General features: G+C 39.4%; 1 protein-coding gene across 4 annotated transcripts in view; it reads right to left on the reverse strand.

The window, feature by feature from the left end:
* ampd2a (adenosine monophosphate deaminase 2a) overlaps positions 1-18,004 on the reverse strand; it is a 30,085-nt gene extending 12,081 nt beyond the window's left edge. The window contains exons 1-5 of one of the 4 annotated variants that reach the window (XM_005741401.2): positions 17,879-18,004; positions 17,533-17,579; positions 14,647-15,059; positions 662-792; positions 279-409 (exon numbers count right to left, since the gene is read on the reverse strand). In XM_005741401.2, the coding sequence (XP_005741458.1) occupies positions 279-409; positions 662-792; positions 14,647-15,022 (638 nt within the window). In that variant the 5' untranslated portion in view covers positions 15,023-15,059; positions 17,533-17,579; positions 17,879-18,004. Of the gene's footprint in view, positions 1-278; positions 410-661; positions 793-7,523; positions 7,693-14,646; positions 15,370-17,532; positions 17,580-17,878 lie in introns of those variants that run through there. The other 3 variants (XM_005741402.2, XM_013912983.1, XM_005741403.2) reach the window with 3 other exon arrangements.
* Positions 18,005-20,277: the final 2,273 nt, after the last annotated feature.

Consider the following 20,277-nt stretch of genomic DNA (forward strand, 5'->3'; position numbering starts at 1 on the left):
TCAACCCTGGCAATCAAGACAGACCCCACCTCCTTATAAAAGTATGACTAGGCCACGAGAAAAGATGCCAGCTGCTGGCTATCCCAGTTATCCAAAAATTGTGGTTAGTCAGCCTGCACGTGGGCAAGTTGGGAGCTGATAAGCATGTGTGCTTGAGTGGAAACAAGACTGTGTGTAAAATGCAGGAGGAAAAGGGAAAGCTATAGTTGTTTGTCTCTGATAATATATAGAGTTCGTTTAACGGGCTCTGTATGTGTAGTGTGTTTGCATTTCCTCACTTAATATCCTGGCTGATCTGCCTCTCCAGGCGATGACGTCTTTCCTCCAGCTGTTCGATGGGACTGTCCTCCGGGAACTCATACGGAGCACTGCGCATCTCGCTCTCTGTCATGCTGCGTGTGAACAGCTCCTGGTTGAGGCACAGATTATACCATTTATGGTGTCATAAAACAGGAAGCCATGTCAATATTTATGCATTTATGGAGATATGGAAGCCACTGAGGCTCTGATAAAACATCATCATATTTAGCTACAAATGAAAACCAAAGGTGAAGGTTGGACTGGGGTGTGTCAAAACAATTTGCATAGTTTGTGTGAGATTTTAAAAGACCACCCCCCTATTTTGTCTGGAAACAATAGCTGTCCAATTTTAAGTTCTTACCTCAGCAATCTCTTTGTACTTTTCCTCCATTGATGTGCGCAGGTCGATTGGGCAGTGTGCGAGAGAAACAGGCGTCCCTGGAAGGGATCGCTGGGTTTTGAGGGGTTTGGGCCCAGATGCACCGCAAAGATCTACAGAAATGCACAGAAAAGTGTTACAGCGTGCGACAGGTATGTGATCTGAAATACTTAAACTTTGTGGGTCATTCCAGGATTTGATAAAGGCAGAGCCAGTAAATAATAAGGCAGTTATCAAATCAGACAACATGGCGACAACTGAGTATATTTAGGTATGTAAACATGGTTAAGACAACCCCTGGAGTTTAAACTGAACATCAGAGTGGGGAAAAATGTGATTTTAAACATGACCTAGTTGTTGATGCTAGATGAGCACATTTGAGTATTTCAGAAACGGCTGATGTGCTCGGATTTTTGAACAGCTACCTCTAAGGTTTATAGAGAATGGTCTGAAAAAGAGAAGCTATCCAGTAAGCGGCAGTTTGTAAATCATGGCATTCTGTTTTTATTTACATTTTACACATTTTAGATTTTAGATTTGTATTTAAAATTAGTCACAGAGTTTAGATAACCACATAAATTATCATGTGCACGGGACGTGTGGTGTGTGTTTACTGCCAAAAACTCATGGAGGTTCACATACATATTTGGGTACTTTACAGGCCAAAGCTAATTCTGTAGCAATGACATAAGTCATTCTACAAAGTTCTTATTCATTTCACGGTCTGCTAAAAACAGAGACAGACATCCAAATATGCAAGAGTGATGATTAATATCAAATGAAGAAAAAAAGGAAAGACTCTACGTTGGATTATGAAAGACTGAGAGGTTATCTAAGAGAGGAAAAGTACGACTCTCACAAGCATAAATTTGACTCAGACATAACAGCTTAGTCTAATGTGGCACTTAGAACTACCATAGCAAAAAGATTAAAAAAAAAAGAAGAAGAAGAAGAACAGCTCCAAACATGTCTGTCAGCTAAAATCTTGAGCGTGTTATTATAAAAGTAACTGTAGCAGGTGACAGATTTCAAGTCAACCCAAACACTGGCAGTTATCACAACACTGGGCAGTTTTTACTCAAGACGTTACTTTGCTTCCTTCCTTCAGCTGCAAGAACACTGCAAGCAAAAACAAAAAAAACAAGACACAACACTTACCCAGAGGTTAAAATAATTAAACAGGGTGTAACTTTGAGTAGCTATAAAAATCTGGTCGCAGCAGTTGTGTCTGCAATCAGTGATGGAGCATGAAAATACTTGCACAATGCTGTCGAACAAAGGCCAGCTTAGAAAAAAAGACTAATTTTACACACTGTACTTTCATGTGAAAAACATCGACAAACACAATGAGAGTGACACGAGTTGGAAATGGATGACAACATTATTTCACACTAAAACAAAACAACAACAAAAAGGGGTGGGAGAGGTGCAAAATGAGAAAATTCGTGCCTTTTTAGACTCTAATACACTGAAGAAAATCAAATCTACTGATTCTGCATATTTCCTGGGGGCAGCCAGGAATTTCAGTTAAAGTAAACTACAATTTAAACTTCCGTAGTTAAAAAGGCACAAAACCTCATTCAACCACTCGTGAGGCCTCTGGGAGTGGTGTGTTCATGCTCCTCTATAATTCCTGCCATCATCAGTGACGTGTCTGCCCTGTCACAATTAGTCTCCGCCATCTGCTGTCTGCCTCTAAGGCGGTGGAGTCAGGAAGGAGAAGAGGGTAACTTAGCACAGTACATTAGTAGTGTGAAACATTTCATTATTGCACTTTGAAGTGACTCATGGAAAAACCCAAATGTAACCGAATTACGGTGGTGACACAGATTACACTGGACGGAAAGTTTCAAGCCAAACGAGGCTTATTTTTCATTTTAAAATGGACAAACAGGTGACTTAAGTATACAGATGCTCACATAAACAGTCATTCCCAGTATAGTATCCATGTAATCCTCTGGCCTTTCCATAACAGATGACTCCTAATCCAGTACATCACAACTCTATTTATCTCAGTGACATCACTCTGATGGGCAGTACAAACTTTCTACAGACTTCTAATGCAAGTAAACACACCAAAAATGATTGGAAAAAAGAAAAAGAAAAATTGAAGCACAAGCAAGCAGAAAAAGTACATTTCCACTAACTTAGCTAACAACAGTGATATTACTAATAATACTAATTTAAAATCACTAAAACAAATAACATTCAAAATCACAACATGTGCTACACAGTAAAACAACAACCTAGCCCTAACAGCCCAGTAAGGAAACTTTATTTACAAAGGCCCACCAAGTCATTTAATGGCTTACTTAAAAAGAATGTGAATTGTACTGAATAATTGAATATTACCATGATGTAAGAAGATGCTATTACTGGAATTGTGTACGTCTCCTATGCTGACCGTAAGTTTTGTATTCTCATACTGTAAACTGACAAATAAAAAGTTATAAAAAAAAATAAAAAGAATGTGAAATTACAATAAGAAATAGCAAGAGCGTCAATTAATAAAATGAAGACGACATTGTTTCTATAATCTTTACACATTTTTAATATTTAAGACTTATGTTAAAGAGGGGCCTAAAATCTAATCGTGCTCATTTTTCTTGGCAGTATTTTTGTAAGTATCCTTTTTATTTGCTTTGGTACACAAGCACTGACTTCCAGACCAAACATGTCGTTTGCTGTGTGAGCGTTCCTGCCTATTTCAGAGTGAAATAGCTTAACCCTTTCATCTTCATCTTGAGCTTTCTCATAACCCTGGGTAATATTGACAAAGCACTCCATCCTAAGCCTCTGTGATGTCCCTGGGACCTGAGACTGCACACCGCCCACATGCTCGTTTAGTATCTGAGGAGCTGGCTCCTACTCTAAAAGGATCAATGCAGTCCTTCGAGTCTACCTCATTCTCCCAAGTTCTAGCTCTAGATCACACCAAAGAAGCAAAACACAGCACTGTACAGTTTATTCATGAACATATGTCAAAGCAAGAGCAAAATGTAGCAGTTTAACAAAAGTGTATTTTCACAGCAAAGCAAGTTTGTAAGAATCTAACTTTTCATAAGCCTCGTATTATAGTCCGTCTTAAACAGCCCCACTGGATAACCAAAATTCCTAGTGTCAGATCTAACATTACAATTCAGGTTTAGATACATTTCTGTATCTGCAAAATATAATGCAGATTGGCTAAGCTGCTAATGCAGGTCCCAGTTGTAAGTTTTTAATTTACAGCTAGCAGTTTGTTCACTTTTCTTTATATGACAAACTTACTGGTGATACAGACACATCAGGTCTGGCTCTGCCACTTCTCTAAGGCTAGACTGAAAAATTTGTTGAGTGGTTAAAGGAGATTTTTCACTTACATCAAAGCTAATTCACTTTCCTAAGAATTCCTGTTTTGTTTATCATCTGCACAAGCACAAAGAGGCAATACAAAGTCCTACCAACGACATCATTGACGTCCTCTGATTTACAGGTTGCATTTATGTACCAAGATATGCAGAAGTGTGCCAACAAAGAGAGGGAAGAAGACTTCATGATAGCATTGGCTTGGCTAATGTTTTATAAGGAGGGAAGTGCACTCAAGATCTTCATTAAAGCCTGAGCATTGCATTTTGGTGAATGACACTAAATGAAAAAGTTTAGCTTAGCTTAGCTTTGTTTGTTTATAATGAAATTAATTGGCTCTCACTAAGTCCCTGAAAATCCCAGACCACCACAGCTGTTAAAGGCAGCACATTAAAGGCAGGAAAGTCCCAGTTAGCTCACTGGCCTCTGAATCAGGACTGCTTTGTATCAAATTCACTATGTTACAGCTCTTTTCACAGTAGGTAAGAATATTCTTGCTGAAATGCTGCTTAACATGTTTTCAGGTTGAGTAACTACAAGCTGCAAATAGTTGGCCTAGCTTAAATGATGGTGCTTAACTTGAGAACTGGTGATGGCAGACATCAATCTGAATCTTTGTGTTTTGGAATTTTATAACTTTATCAGTTTATTTGATAAGAGACTCGGCAGAACTAAAAATGTACTTGATTTGCTAAAATACCACATCTATCTCCAAATCTCATTTTAGGTGCCACTATAATGATAAACAAAGCTTTGCTACTATTTCATATACTTTATTTCATTTATTCCATTCTTCTCTGTAACTTATGGGCATTTCTGTCAGGTTCACTGATTATCAAGCTACCAATTGCATGAGACTGCACTAAAAACAAACCCTTTATGTTGCATCTCTGCTTTTTTTTAGTGCAGCATAAAAGAGGCAGTTATCACCTTTAGTCAAAGGAGGCTGAAATAAACCCTCAAATGAACTTCATTTCTGGTACCCAAAAGACAACTGATCATTTCAATCACATCTCATTTATTTCATTTAGAGTTTGAATCTTTTCTAAAAGACAAAAACTGTAGAATCTCGAGCACTAGAGATTGCCACACTGTCTCAAAGCCTCTTAGGAATGAAACTAAGGTGACTACAATTGAGCTAAAGTGGAATTTTAAGTATTATACTTAGCAAAATATGTTTGTTTCTCCTCTCTATGCTGTTTTTTGACCTACCTATATTTGAAACAGACACACCCTGACATAATGACATGAATTTAAAAGTGTGTCTACCACTAACTGCAGCAACCTTGCCAAAACGCTTTTCTTGGTATTTTCTTGCTCTTTTGTTTAACTGGTGCACATGTCTCTGTTGATGGAGTTTGGCTGCATACACATACACCTTATATGGTCAAATAACAGAGAATAACTATTTTTCTGCAGCAAGAGGCAGTTGAGAGGCCAAATGACCCTCTGCTGAACAATGCAGTGAAGGCATATGGACCTGCATCTCTGCAGGGATCCATGCTGGCTATGCAAAAATTAACAAAAATGTGCTGACTGAACAAAAATAATAATATAATGACAATTTTCTCAATAGTATAACAATATATGCTCAAATTCTCTACTGGGCATATTTATCACCCCATTAAGACAGTTATATAGACAAGACATTAGAAACACTTTCAAATGAAATTTAAAGTACTGTGTTGAGTACTAAAAACTCTGCATATAGTAGAATGATCAACTTTCTGATAATGTCAACAAAAACTAAATGTTTCTTACAGATTAAGCGCATCAATTAGTTGAGTCAGGCCCTGAAATCAGCTCAGTCCCAGCAGACTAGCTGATCTCAGCATCAGGCATCATCTCATCTGAGCTGCTGCACTGTACTGCATTCTACTGGCACACAGAGGTTTGTAGAGCACTAATGTAATGATAGCATATTTACAACATAATATGACTATGCAGTTAACCTACTAATAGCTGAGCTTGCTGGCCATGTAAAATCAATCAGCTTGCAAATTTTAAACCAAAAAATAAGTATGTATATAAATTAACTAAATAAAGGTTGTCATTATGCTGTGTATTTCTACTCTGCAATTTCCCTGTTGGTAACATGCTTGGAATGCCACAAACACGACAACCAGCTGATTCACGCAGAGTCAGGCAGAGCATAACGAGTAAATAAATAACTAAACATATGGAATGATCGGGAAATCGGTTTATATCTCATGTGTCTAAAAGAAAAAAAATTGTCTAAATATTAGAATGTCTGAATTGTAGTTTTAAATCGCCAAATAATGGGATCAGGCATACAAATCCTATGTCAGTTGAGCTCAATTCAATGTCCGGTGCAAAGACAAGGCCTGGATTACTGCATCTGTAGCTCCACTGTTTAGAAAGCTTTACTTTGCTTTAGAGATTACACTGAGAGGGAAAATAATGACACAGGCTTCATATGTTCCTTAGCAACTACAGATGAGAATAAATCTCTACTTTGGACCTTAATCTCCAAAATGTAGTTTCAGCCTGCAGAAGGAAACAAACACAGATGATGAAATTTTCCAGCTAACTACTGCCTGCAAAAAAGCTTTCTGAAGGACCCTTTTTTTAAAACATAATGAAGGTTTGCTACAGAGATAACATGTGTCAGTTCACACATAGAAACTAACAGGATCATTCTCAGTACTTTCCCTTGCTGTGTATAACATAAACAGCCTCTAACAGAAGATGGAAACATATCTAATAATCCCCTTCGCATACAAAAATAAAGAAAACAGATACCAGCTGTTCTCACTAAAGCACTGCCCTTACAAACATCAGGAAGGTAAACATGCTCAGGTGGGTTTTGAAGCGAGTATCTGCTGACACTAACCGCCTGAGGGTTTCAGTGTTAATGAAGGGGCAAATCTGAAAAGGATGTTTGTTTTCTTCTAGCTACAGTGGCACCTGTTCAGCAACCGACACGCTGCTGCAAATCACCTCTTTACTTCACTGTGCACTCTTGAGAGAATGGTTGCTATGAACTGTATGCGTTTTGTTTTTAATCAACTCACATTGAATAATTTGCCCGATTAATCAAGCAAGTAACGGTACTGCACTATAGTTAGCTGTAGCAGACAGCAGCAAAGACTAGATGCCCCAAATATTCAACCACTGCAACATCCAGAGCCTGTTAAAAACAAAAAAGCAAAAAACTGAAGCATATTAAGCTTTGCAAAGATCACCATAAGCAACACACCAGTTTGTTTATGCTCCTTACCTCACACTTATCTCACACTCATGTACACATTTCCCCTCACTGTCAGCCTTATGCTGTCAACTTATTCCAACACACAACAACTGTTGTTTACTTGCACCTCATCTGTCACGATGAGCTCGTTTGTGAGGTATTTTGGGAGCGATAAGTATCATGCTTAATAAGAACTGATGAAACTTCTTTTAACACACTATTCACATTTACAGGCTTTACATGCTAAGGTACTGTTTTGTATTTAAATGCCATAGATTACAGTACCTCTAGCTCCCTGTCTTGTCCTGTTCTCACAGTCTCCGTTACGGTCGCAGTGGCCTTGTCTGAGCTGTGGTGGGATGCTGGGACATGTAACTAGGCCTGGGACGGCCGATGTACCCTCCCCCGCTGGTACAGTGGAAGAGAGAGAATGACAGCAAACAGAGAAAAGAACGCTCTCTCCAGAAACCAAGCCGCTCTAAGACGACATCACCCAGTTCTCCTCCTTTTGTCTCTCCTTTCCTGCTCCTGCTGTAACTGCCGCCACCTTCAGTGTGCTGCAGAAGCAGTTCTCTTTTTTCTTTCTTCTCCTCTTTTCCCCGATTTTGTCTCTGCCTCTCTCTCAACTGCTTCCTGTACTACACCGGTTTACTGTGCATGAACAGCAGAGCCTTCAAGCCCCCGGATTTAAATACTGGGTTGGATCATACCACGTGGCAAAAAAAAGGGGGAAGGACAAGCGTTAACCACTTCATGCTTCATGCATTGTGCTATAAAATGGAGGCGGCCCTGGATAAAAAGCCACTCCTACTTTACTTCCCTTCCCACCTCTCATTCATGAACACACAGCTTCAGTCATGTCATGACTGTAAATGATGTTATGAATACCAGTATTAAGAAAATCTAATAAATGGAAATTTATTATTTCTGTACAAACTGCTTTTCTGATGCTCATTCACTGCTTCTTTCTAATTTCTGATTTTATTTTGTCCTTCAGAGCTGGACGACTTTTAAAGAGTGGTTTTGGAAGTTCAGTCTTGTGTTTGTGATTAAAATATTTATTTGACTGCAAGTGTAATTTATCCTTTTGTGTATCCAACTACTTTATAGATGAGAACACACAGTCAGCAGCAGGATAAGGTTAATTTTTATACTGCAGGTTTGTGGTCTCCAGCATGTCCCTGAAAAAACAGCAAGGTGTTTGTTTGTTTTTTGTGGAAGTAAATTTTATGGCTAAGTGAGATGTTCAAAGGGATATGGGGTGGGTGTGGTTCTTGTAAAGACTGATCTATTGTTTGACTGCCAGTCAAAAGACTGAACAAAAAGTACATTACCGGTAACTGGAATTAATGAAAATAATCCTTGGATGAAAGAAATCACTATCTTCTCCTAGGCATGTGGAACAGTCTTGAGGAAACTTAAATAGAAACAAACATTTCCCAGGGTACCGTGAGTGCCAACATCTATATGACATATTTAAAATATTTTATACATATTCCTCATTATATTCATCATCATACATCATTTTGGTGCATTTGACAGTTTCATTGAGCACTGAATAGAATTTCAGATTACAATATACCCATAGCATCATTTTACAATGATCGTAGCATGTGTATATATGTTTATCTCCCACCCACGGGTTTGCTATTAATAACAGCAGTAGTAGTGTTAATGGTATTGTCATGTGACTATGTTAGTCACTGTGGGCTTTGAATGTGAGCAGGACACACAAACAATCAATCACTGTTAGGAATCACTAAGTTCATCTCCCCTATAGTGCTTCTTAAATGTTGTAAAATGAGTGCTAAATACTCCTTTGTGGACCAATGTACAGGAAAAAATTTTTTCGTTTAAGTCACTCAGGTCAAACCTCTGTGGCAGCCATCTTGTTTTGCAGGTAAAGAGGAAGCCCGCCTCAAATGCAGCTCTTGTATAGGATGTGGCAAGTGTAGAACATTAATTGAATTTATTCAAATAAATGTAAACAGATGAAATAACAAACAAATGTTTGCTTTATATTTCATTACTGACAAATAATTAATAATGTGATCATTGTGATTCTGTAAAAGTTAATCTTCTTTGTTTTGAGTGATGTTCTGTTTTCCCCACTACACCTTCCTGTGTAACAATCATTTAATATGTTATAAATTGTGATGAAGTGTTTTGAAAGACTGATGAGAGATCACATCACTTCTTCACTTCCTGTCACCATCGACTCACTTCAGTTTGCATACCGGACTAATCGTTCCACAGACGATGCCATAGCTCACCTGCTCAAAACATCCCTGAGTCACATGGACACTGGCAGAAGGAATTATGTTAGGATGCTGTTCGTGGACTACAGTTCAGCATTCAACACAATAATTCCCTCTAAATTTTTCACCAAGTTGAAGGATTTAGTACTCAGCTCGTCACTGCGTCAGTGGATCCTCGCTTGTGGAATATTTCCTTTGACTTTCTGTTCTGAGCTTAAAAACAAGAAGGACATCCATTGTAAACAACAAATGGCAATGTGTTCTGCCACTGATTGTGTTACTACAACAGAATCATTTAAGAGGCTTGCTGGCTGAAACCACCTACAGCCTTGTGTGAATTAAATTCAGACATACTATATGTCCAGTGGTTTTTGTTAAGTCACATTTCTCACAAGCACTGAGGTATGTTTTCTTTTTCAGCCCCAGCTTGAGTTTTTCTGCAGTTACATCATCTGTTGTGTTCTGCAAATCTCTTTCCCTGGAGACTAATTAACAGCACAGGGGAGTCGCTGTGCATTATTTTTCACTCCCTTTCTCCCTGAAGAAAAAGAGAGCTGACACAATTGCACAAGCATTTCCGTGTGAATGAAAGAGGGTGAACATGCAAATAAAACTGCTTCCCAGCATTTGCGCTGCTGTTTTTGTATCCCATCCCCCCCCGTCCAACGGGAATCTTCTCAAAACAATAAGTTCTCTCTGGAGCCTGAGACACCGAACTGTGCACAAAACATGTTGCATACCCACAGCAGCACATGTAAACACTAATAGTCACACACCAAAAAAGGCACACGTATTCACATCATTCATTTTGACCCTCTGTGATTATCCAGACCACAGTTGTTGTTGTCACCGCTGTCAGTGCACTTCTCACCATATCGGAATATCTAAAAGGAACACTGTGTCATTTGATAGTGTCAACATATAACCCTCAGCAGTTAGCGCTGCTCGGACATCAAGAGCTCACAATTCCAACCCTGAGACAAAAACTGTGTGAAGTATCAAAGCCAGAGACAATAAAGGGACTACTGCTTCCCTGCCATGGCTAAGCAAGAAAGCTTTTGATCCATTTCCATGCACATTGACTGCTCTCTTTGCTTTGGTGTGAATGAATTGCGCACTGTTGAAAACTCGCAATTCTAGCTGTGATTTAGTGTCTTGTGTTGCTGGCAGAGCTTCCACAAAAGGATGTTATAAATACAGCAGTTTGATTAAAGATTAAACTCTGGCCAATTGTGCACTGTTTGCTTTAATGACTAATATTTCATTACTGTATCAACTAATGGTTGCAAACTAAAACAACTGCGACTAACCTGACTCAGGCTGTATAGCGGAATCTATTTTTTCAAAGCAAGAACGGGTTGCGGTGTGATAAGAATATAAAAACAAAAGGAAAAAGTTCCTATTATATGTTCTGACATCAACTAAAGATGAATAGTTTAACATGAACATGAAGATATCAGAAATGTGGAAAACTGGCCAGCTGTCAGACTGAACAAATGACTTTTCTATGTGTGAGATGACCAATGAACTGGAATGTGAGAAACATCAGTGTGGAGTTGCAAGTGTGAGAGTATATTCCTAATTAAAGTTTAGAACATGATCTGGAGAATCATTAAATGAACAGGAGGGGGTGGGTGAGAGATTCAATGAGTCACTGAGGTCAAAACACAATAAGAAGTCAGTGAAGGACTGAAACATCAGCTGATGCTGCTTCATGTGTGATCGAATGAGGTGGATTAAATGAAAATGGATCTTCATTGGAAGCCACGACAAGAGCAGAGACAGACCAAAGTAGCATGCTTAACTGTACTTAAGCACTGAAATACAACCCATCATAACCATCTGTACAGCCTGTCAGCCAGCAGAGCACCCGAGTGAGAAATGGTAGAGTGGAAACAAACCAATCTTCTGTGTGTTTCTATGTGAGTGTGTGTCTGTTCCTGTCTAGCTATCTTTGTGAGGACCAAAATTCACATTCTACTATACTTGTGAGAACAAGCAGTCACTTGTGAGGACACACTCACTGGTCCTCACAAGTTTGAAGGCCTTTTTGAGGCTCAAAATGTGGTTTTAGTGTCAGGGTTACAATTAGGTTATGGTGAGGTTTAGGGTAAGGGTTAGGCATTCATTTTTAATGGTTAGGCTTAGGGTAACCATTATGTCAATGAAGGTTCTCACTAACCTGTGTGTATCTGTGTGAGGGGAGTGGGTTGCCTGGACAGATATTATGATATCAGTCGCTATCTGGTAACAACAGGTGGGCCTATTGTTACCAGATAGCGACAGGCCCACCTGTTGGTGTGACAGTTTTCAAGGCCTCACTTCCTACCTCTCCAAAATCCCTTTTCCAGGACTGAGACGCTTTCCCTTTCTAACATGGGAAGCAGCTGAGCTATTCATAGCAAAAGAAAGCCCTGGAATTTTCCACCAAACACAGAGCAAAGTGGTCCTCAGTCATGTCTGAGGGGAGCACAGCCACAGACCAGAGACCCTAACAACCAGCTGCTTGTTTCAAACCGATGGGCTGCCTTGTATTTTCCCAAGCCTCCCTCTAGTGGTTAGAAAGAAAAGCAAAGAAACATTTTTAATATTGAATATTAAAGTGTAGAGCAAAAACAGAATAAAAATAATCTGTTTTTTTCTAAACAAATTCACTTTAAATTGAAGCTATTCAGCGTATTCATTGTAGGAGTGACATTGAAAAACATGTTACACTGACAACTTTTCAATAGGAGATCAAAACACAACTTCTGGTTTTCTCCCAGTATTTGCTTGTCACGTGTTTCTGTCTACTGCAGGGACAGAGCGTGGGAGTGAGAAGAGGTGAACAGGCACAGTGCTTTTCAGTCAGCTGGGTTAAAGTCCACAGGGAGACGAGTAGATATGATAATGATTCAGTAAGGACTACAGCAAATCCCCTCAGGGGTAACGGCACAGAGCTCACGTGACCTGGGGTAAGAATACACATAAATTGAAGACAGATGCACAAGAGACATGCTGTGACACAAGCAGTATATCTGCTTAATAATGAACCAGAACAGGAGACAGCCAGAGTCTTGGAGGAAATACGGTAACCATCCAACTGCAGCATGCAGCAGGATGTGTAGAGAGTATAAAAGATACAGATTAATGTGGTGCCCGCAGGCCAGTGGCCACCTATTAATAACCGATACAGTATTTTGGGGGGGGGGGTTCGAGGGTACAGTGCATTTTAAAAACAAACAAACATATCTTTTAGAATAATTAAAAGAACTGACATAAATGGGTACTAGAAATACATTATCCAGTATTATATAGATGGCACAAAACTAATGTTAAATCCAGGTAACAAGACAGCAATCCCCACACCTATGAAATGCTGAGCTGACAAACCATCATACATACAAGAGACAAAAATAACTGCCTCGACAAAAGCATCAAGCTAGACAACCAGACAGCCTGCAGGTAAAATGTGCAAAAGCCTGTATGAAGTTAGAGCCAAAAATAAAGATAGAAGGCTGCATACAGGAAGAAGAGCGCTGATCCAAACTGGTGAGAGGAATTCCCTGCACTGCTCTGGCAGACACTTTAATAACCTCCACATATCACGTCATATAACTGGGCATTACATATTCTGCTTTATGCCAGAGTCCAGTGGGAGAGCTGCGGAGCCTACAGGCAGAGGCAGTTTCCTCCAGGAAGCTGGTTGGTTAATCAATGTTTACACCAGCAAATCCACTCAAACCATTGCATAAGAGAACTGTTTCAAGTATGCAGGGGTGCATCAGTGCTGGAGAGATGTGTTTGGTGAGAGGGGAAAATGTGATAAGAGAACTATTTCTGCTGAGGTTACAAGAAGAAACAATGCAAATATTGAGCTTCAGTCCATGACCTGACTTTGAGAACAGTCGTTTAGAGGCAAAAATAAAAATGTAGTCAGATGGACCATAATGGACCATATTATCAGACTGGGAGAGCACAAGGCTCAGCCAAGCGGCTAATTGAGAGGACTTGAATGACTGCATGGCTGGAGAGACCTATAAGTTATTTATTACTGCACCAAAGACAGGCGTCCTCAGCAAATACTGTAAGGAGTGTGTCAGCGTGAGTTACTCCTCAGGATCTGCTGCTGCATCCCTCCAAATGCTCGACTTTTGTGCTGTGCAGCACCCTGAGGAACCAATTCATTTCACATATAAATTGCAGGTCTAACTTGATTGTTTCTCACTGGAAAGAGCAGTTAACATTAAAATCAAAGATAATCATAAAAGCACAATAATTTTTGTCTATTCCATCACTCACACACACAAAATGTTAAATGTGTTGTTTTCTTTTATCTGGGATGCTGAGAGAACAATCTAACAGAAACTTGTAATGAGAGAGAGAGTTGAAGTTGAAAGATAAACTGATACCACTGCTCTGTGCAAAGCTGATAAACTGTAGCAGAAACTGTGCAAGGTGGTCGGGTAAATAGGCCCACAAACTCCTCACAATCCTTTACAATCTGACAATAATACACAGACAGTCAGAAATGTGTATACAAAAAGCGATATTCACTGTGCAAAAGAGGACAATAAATGCACATTACACTGTCACACTCATCTGCAAAACATTAACTTCACAAGTTAAGCAAAGGCTGTTCATCGGTGCCTCGTTATGACAAATGATACACTTAACCTGAACTTTACCTTCTTATCAAAGTACACACTATTATTTTTTTCTTTTGCACAACCTTGCTGGACTTTACACTGTTATCTGGCTTCGAGAACCATTCATGTGCGCTAGTCAATACTTTCTGATGTTTCATACACTATGTAATTGTCCGACTGAAAAAACTAGAATAGCAATTGTTAAATAATCAATTTCATCTGAAGTTTTGTGAAAATGTTCTTTGCAGTTAATCGATTCAGCGAGGTGTATTACACACAGAAGAGCACACATGCTGAACGTATCCAACATGGGTGGAAGCTTCAAATCAATTTACAGGCGGAAAAAAACTAGCTAGAGTTGCAGAATTCTCCACTTCCCTCTCATTGCTCTTTGTGAGCAGCATGGATTCTTAAATACCATTGCACAAGCACATGTGTAATTTTCTGACTCCACATCCACGTAAGATGTTCCCCCATTTCTTCTTTGGGACCCCCCAAACCCACCCTTTCACCCACACTCACCAGGGCTGGTGGTGCTCTGCAGGCTCCCCCTCTTGTGCATCGGGGATTTAGGCTTAGGCTTCCCTTGTCCATTTGCAGCATTAGAGGAGGAGGTGGAGGAAGAAGATGACATCTTGCCGCCTGTGCTCTTGTTACTAGTCGAGCACAGTGGGTCAGAGCATTGAAGTGGCCAGCAGGGGGAGAAAGGAGCACTAGCTCTGATGCTGGAGCTCTGTCTCACAGTGGGACAGCGGGACGGTAGGACCCATACTGGGCCAGGCGAAGCTCCTCTGCAAAGTTGGCTCCTCCTCCCAGTCAGCGGCGGGTCAGCAGGCACACTGCACAGCGCCGAGTTGAAAGACAGCCCAAGGCTACCCCAACTCCTGCTGGGGGCCATCGTCCTCGGTTGCCTTAGCAACCAGGGAAGGAGCTTCCTGTAGGCAGCACAGGGAAAAGCGGCCACAGAGGAGGGCATTGGAAATCAAAGAGTGTAGCTAGCATGACAGCTAGCAAGCCAGAAGATCAGCTGCAGCTGAGCCAGCTGAGCGCCTAGGTCAGCGAAGGACAAAAGTTTTTCCACTCTTCTAAAAATAGCAGCTAGATAGATATCATTAAAACATGCAGTGTATCCAAGAGAAGCAAAAACAAAGGATCGCGATGAACAGCAAGTAACTAAAAAAATAAATAACAGAGAAGGTACTCTGTGGAAAAGCACGATAACCAGCTCACCAATGAGCTCCCAGTCTTCTTTGCTGGAAAATTCTGAGGGGAGACGGACAGCTTACACACACACACACACACACACACACACACACACACACACGGAGGCCCGCCTGACATGGAGTATTATAAATAGTGACAGCTATTGCCCAGCTAGAGGCTGTGGTACAACCTGTGACAAGTGCAGTGCATTAATGACTCGTTGTCACTTACTTCCTGTAGCTGAGGAGCAAAATTACAATACATCATAAACTCTTTTAAAAGTTTAGCAAACACACAAGCATCCAAAAGTCAACACAGCAGGTCAATGATTTAAAAAAATCTTAAATTTTACTAGTGTTCATGCTCTCAATACACACATCACTAAATTGCAAACTAAAGTGTTTTCTGTTGAAAGTTTCACAGACTGGAAATTTACACAGTTAATAATCACACTGGTATATTTTATAAGTTCAATACTGCATATTTAATGCTTTAGTAATGTTAATGTCACTGCTAATTTAGCTTTTAAACACAATGCTGAATCAGTGATTGCAATTATTCAACTTGAGAATTAAATTTCAATATTCTGTAAATCCAATTCTCCAAAACTAGGAAGAAACTATATTATGGACCAGAATAGTCATACAAAGAGAGTTGTTAAGAACAAGCAAAGAGCCCCATCTAGTGGCATGAAAACTGTATGCAGCTGGATGAAAATTTCTATTCCTTCTTTTCAAAAGTTTAAAAAACATGTGTGTGAAAAGTTTTTGCTTTTTACATGGTAAAACCTTTATATCTAACAGTTACATCCAAGTAACTCATGTGATAGTAAAATATTCAATTAAAGACTAAGGTAATCCAAAAGACTGGATTACCTTAGTCTTTTCTCCCCGTTTCCCTTTCTTAACAATGGCTTAGTGACAGCCACCTTTTTGATGAGGCTTCAGCAAACAGTACATGGATCAAATGCAGGGTCAAATGCATCTTTCAAGTCGGGTCTTTGCTGGATTTTTTATTTTTAGCATATCTTAAGAACACTTTCAGATTGTGTCCATCTGCTGTAAATAGCTCTTTAAGTCTCTTTGCTTATCCTCCATTAGTCTAGTTTTTTAAGGATGCACAGCACATCATGCCAACATATGCCAAGTTTTCAGTGAATACAATTTTTAGGGCTGTCAAACTGTGAACTAATTATGTGTTCATGCCAGGTTGCCAGGGGGGGAAAGTACCTTTAAAACTTTAAAAAGTTGTCTGTTATGTGTAGACATCCCCTGAGTTAAGTGTCTCTCAGTTCCCTATCAAATGGCTCAACAAGCAAAAAACATTCCTATGAATATGATCAGATACACAGACTGTATTCAAAATAAGTTAAAAAAGCAGCCAGTGTCCAAAGAAAAAAAACTTTGGAGAACTGTTGCTTAAGAGCACTTTTAACATGTTACAAGAAAGTCTAGCTCGTTGGAAGCAAAGCAGAAACAAATGAGTGGTGGCTTTCACCCACCACTGTACCAAAATACTGATGGTATATAGGAATGTGAACTGATAACCAGTGTCAGTTGAGAACTAGTTCTATATTGTTCACTCCACCTACAACGTCAAAGCTGATCAAGTTCATCCAATGGCACATACAAATTGACTCCATTACTCATAAATCACATAAAGACAACACAATCAAAAGACGCATCAAGACCAGCTGCAAAGCCACACTGTCAAATGACAGGAAGTGCAACAGGATGACGAAAGCAAAGTCACAGCCACATTTTTGTTTTTGTCCTGTCAGCTGATCAACGCACAGACACAATCAGTTTGTAACAATAGTTTTGTCACAACTTTAAAGGTGAACCAAAGCATAACCGAAAAGACACGATGAATGTGAGCATAATGTTGGCACAAATAGGACCTCACAGCTTCCTCCTTGGCCACGTAAAAGCAAGCAGGGGTACAAGCTTTCAAATATTAGTACTATTAGTACATTTAACACATAAAAATACCAAACAACTACTGTTTTTCAATTATTTGAGGCAAGGTTTTGTGATGTATTGCACTGCAATAAGGTTAAATTCGTTTTTGTTTTGTTTTTTTACCTATATAATAAGCTTCTGACAGAGTTTCTGGTGATAAGACACTTAAAGGGAGAGCTAAACTCCTTTTTCTAGAGCGTGTTTCGTGTATATTTGAGTACAGCTATGTCGGGTGCCGACTTACCAACGGACATTGTTGACGACTCGTTCGCTGGAAGTGGCAGGAAATACCTTGACACAAAGATAAAGCAACAACGACGGCTCGTTACAGTATATACGGGCTCTAAATATGTGTGCGTATACATCCGCAGAGTAGCTAACAAGAGCGCCGACTGTAAACACGTTTCACATAGCTAACAACGCGACTGCTTCGTACTAGCTTAACTGTCCACTATCAAATGTACAAAGTTAGTTCAAGCACGATAACTGCAGTGTCAATAGCCTACGTTTTAGCTTAAAAACGACAAAAAATGGCAAACCCATGAGAGAAATAAGTATTAGTTAAATAATTCTAGCTAGGAAATACTTACCAGTGGTGATATTCGGTTTGGGTGGCTTTGTTATTCTGTTACTTCAGTTTCCTCCACAGTAGGATGAAGTGTTGTGTTCAAAGGAGGCGCTGGGAGAGGGTTCAAAGGTCCCGGTGAAAGAAGAACAAATGTGTTTCCACACTGGTTAGATAACGTTTGATAGTAGCTTATCTTCAGCAGCTGTATTTAAAACAAGTTCTAAAATATTTAGCAATTAAATCCTAGAATGACTTTCTTACTGGTAATATCTCAAAGGTCACCATATATTAAACGCTATCGGTGTTAGTTTTATGTGTTATTTTCCTCTTATTATTTAGATGGAGCACATTTTTTAGCTCCTGGCCTGCACTCGCTGGCCATTTTATTAGGTACACCTTGCTAGTAAGTCTCCCAGTCCACCACATCCCAAAGTTGAATTGAACTTTGCGACACGGTGCATTGTACTGGAAGTAGCCGTCTGGAGACGAATCCATGCTTTTCGTGTTCTTTATGCCAAATGCTGATCCTAACATCTGAAAATGGCAGCAGAAATCAAGACCCATCAGACCAGACAGCATTTCTGCTGTCCAGTTTTTGTGAGCCTATGTGAATTTTACCCTAATTGTCCTGTTCTTATCTAAAAGGAATGGCACCCAGTGAGGTCTTCTGCTGCTATAGCACATCTGATTCAAGCTTCAGCATGCTGTGCATTCAGAGGTGCTCATCTGCATACCTTTGTTTTAACAAGTGGCTATTTGATTTAATTTTGCTGTCCTATCAGCTCAAAGCAGTCTCATCATTCTTTGACCTGTGATATCAACAAAGTACTTTTAGCCAGAGAACTCGAAACTCACTGGATATTTTCCTTTTTATCCGGCGCATTCTCTATAACCCTTACACATGGCTGTGTTTTTGAAAATTCCAGTAGATCAACAGTTTTTGAAATACTCAGATCAGCGCATCTGATACCAGCAACCATGCCAAGTCAGTTAAATCACCTTTCTTCTCCTTTCTGATGCTCAGTTTGAATTTCAGCAGGTCATCTTGGCTATGTCCACAGAGCACTGAGTGGCTGCCATGTGACTGGCTGGGATATTTGCATGAATATGCAGCTGAACAGGTATACTTAACAAAACACATGGTGAGTGTGTGTTGCAAATAATTTTCTATGTGTAGATCATATTTGTCATACCTGTTACAGAGGTCAAATACTAAAGTCAAGTAAATGTAGTGGAGTAAAAAGTACAGCATTTTTCTCTGAAATGCTGTTGAGTAGAAGTAAAATACTTCTAAAATGACATAAAAGCAGATTTGTATCTACTTATAGCAAAATATAACTGATTCTGCTTACTGTTATTTACCACAGTGAATACCGGTGTTTAAAAAGTAAAGCAGTGGTGAAAATGTAAAATATAGTTTCCTAAACTTTTACTGAAAGTTTGCTTAAGCTTATATGTTAGCTTAGAAAGCAAGGCTGTTTGCAAAAGCAAAGAAAAAGACTCTCTGACACCTCAAATAGCCTTAAAATAGGAACACGTACTGAACTGGCTGACTCAAGGCATTTAAAACTGAAGTCCAATGTTTCAGTGTCTCAAACCTTTGACCTTTATTACCCACCAGATAAGATTTATAATAATTTAGTAGATCATGTTAAAACATGTGCAAGATTCCGTTTTGAGTGGGTTGATCAAATGACTCGCAGACGATTACCTAGGATGACGATTAATTCCCTTTACTGTGCTGCTTTAGTGTCTGTCCTGGACCACAACACGCCAGATCTTTCTGTTAATGCAAAAGCAAGGGCATAATGTGTATGATTATAACTAATGTTGACAAATATAATGTGAATCTTTAACAGAATATAACATTGTTGTTATGGTACAACTAGATATATTACAAGGCAAAGTAACCCAAGATTTCACATAAATAACAAATAAAGTCTAAGAGGGTCATTCCAGTTTACAACAGGACATATTCACACTAGGAGTGCTATGGTTTGTGATAACATAACAAAACCAAATGTCAGATCTGGTTTAGTGTAGAGAATATATTTTAAGAAGTCACAGATAGGGGCGTCATGTTGGATTCCCAATCGAATAAGCTCCTCCCACCACCCACTACAGCCTAGAAAAATGTCTCTTGGTAATAATTGCCATGGGGATGGCAGAGCCTGCCGAAGCTGGGGGCGGTTTGACTGAGGTCCATCATAGAAGTGTGAGGCGTGTTGAGCAATCACATCTTCCAAATGAAACAAAGCAAAAAAATTAAATAGAAACAGGATATGTATATGTGTATATATATATATATATATATGTGTATATGTGTACAAATATTGATTTACTATTGAATTACTCTTTTAGTGATCAAGAGTAAAATGTACCCTCAATTTCTTAGGAGACAGGAGTGAAAACTGATACAGT

This window comes from Pundamilia nyererei, unplaced genomic scaffold (genome assembly GCF_000239375.1).
Source record: "Pundamilia nyererei isolate P.nyererei 1_Seehausen unplaced genomic scaffold, PunNye1.0 scaffold00110, whole genome shotgun sequence".
Classification (NCBI taxonomy): Eukaryota; Metazoa; Chordata; class Actinopteri; order Cichliformes; family Cichlidae; genus Pundamilia; species Pundamilia nyererei.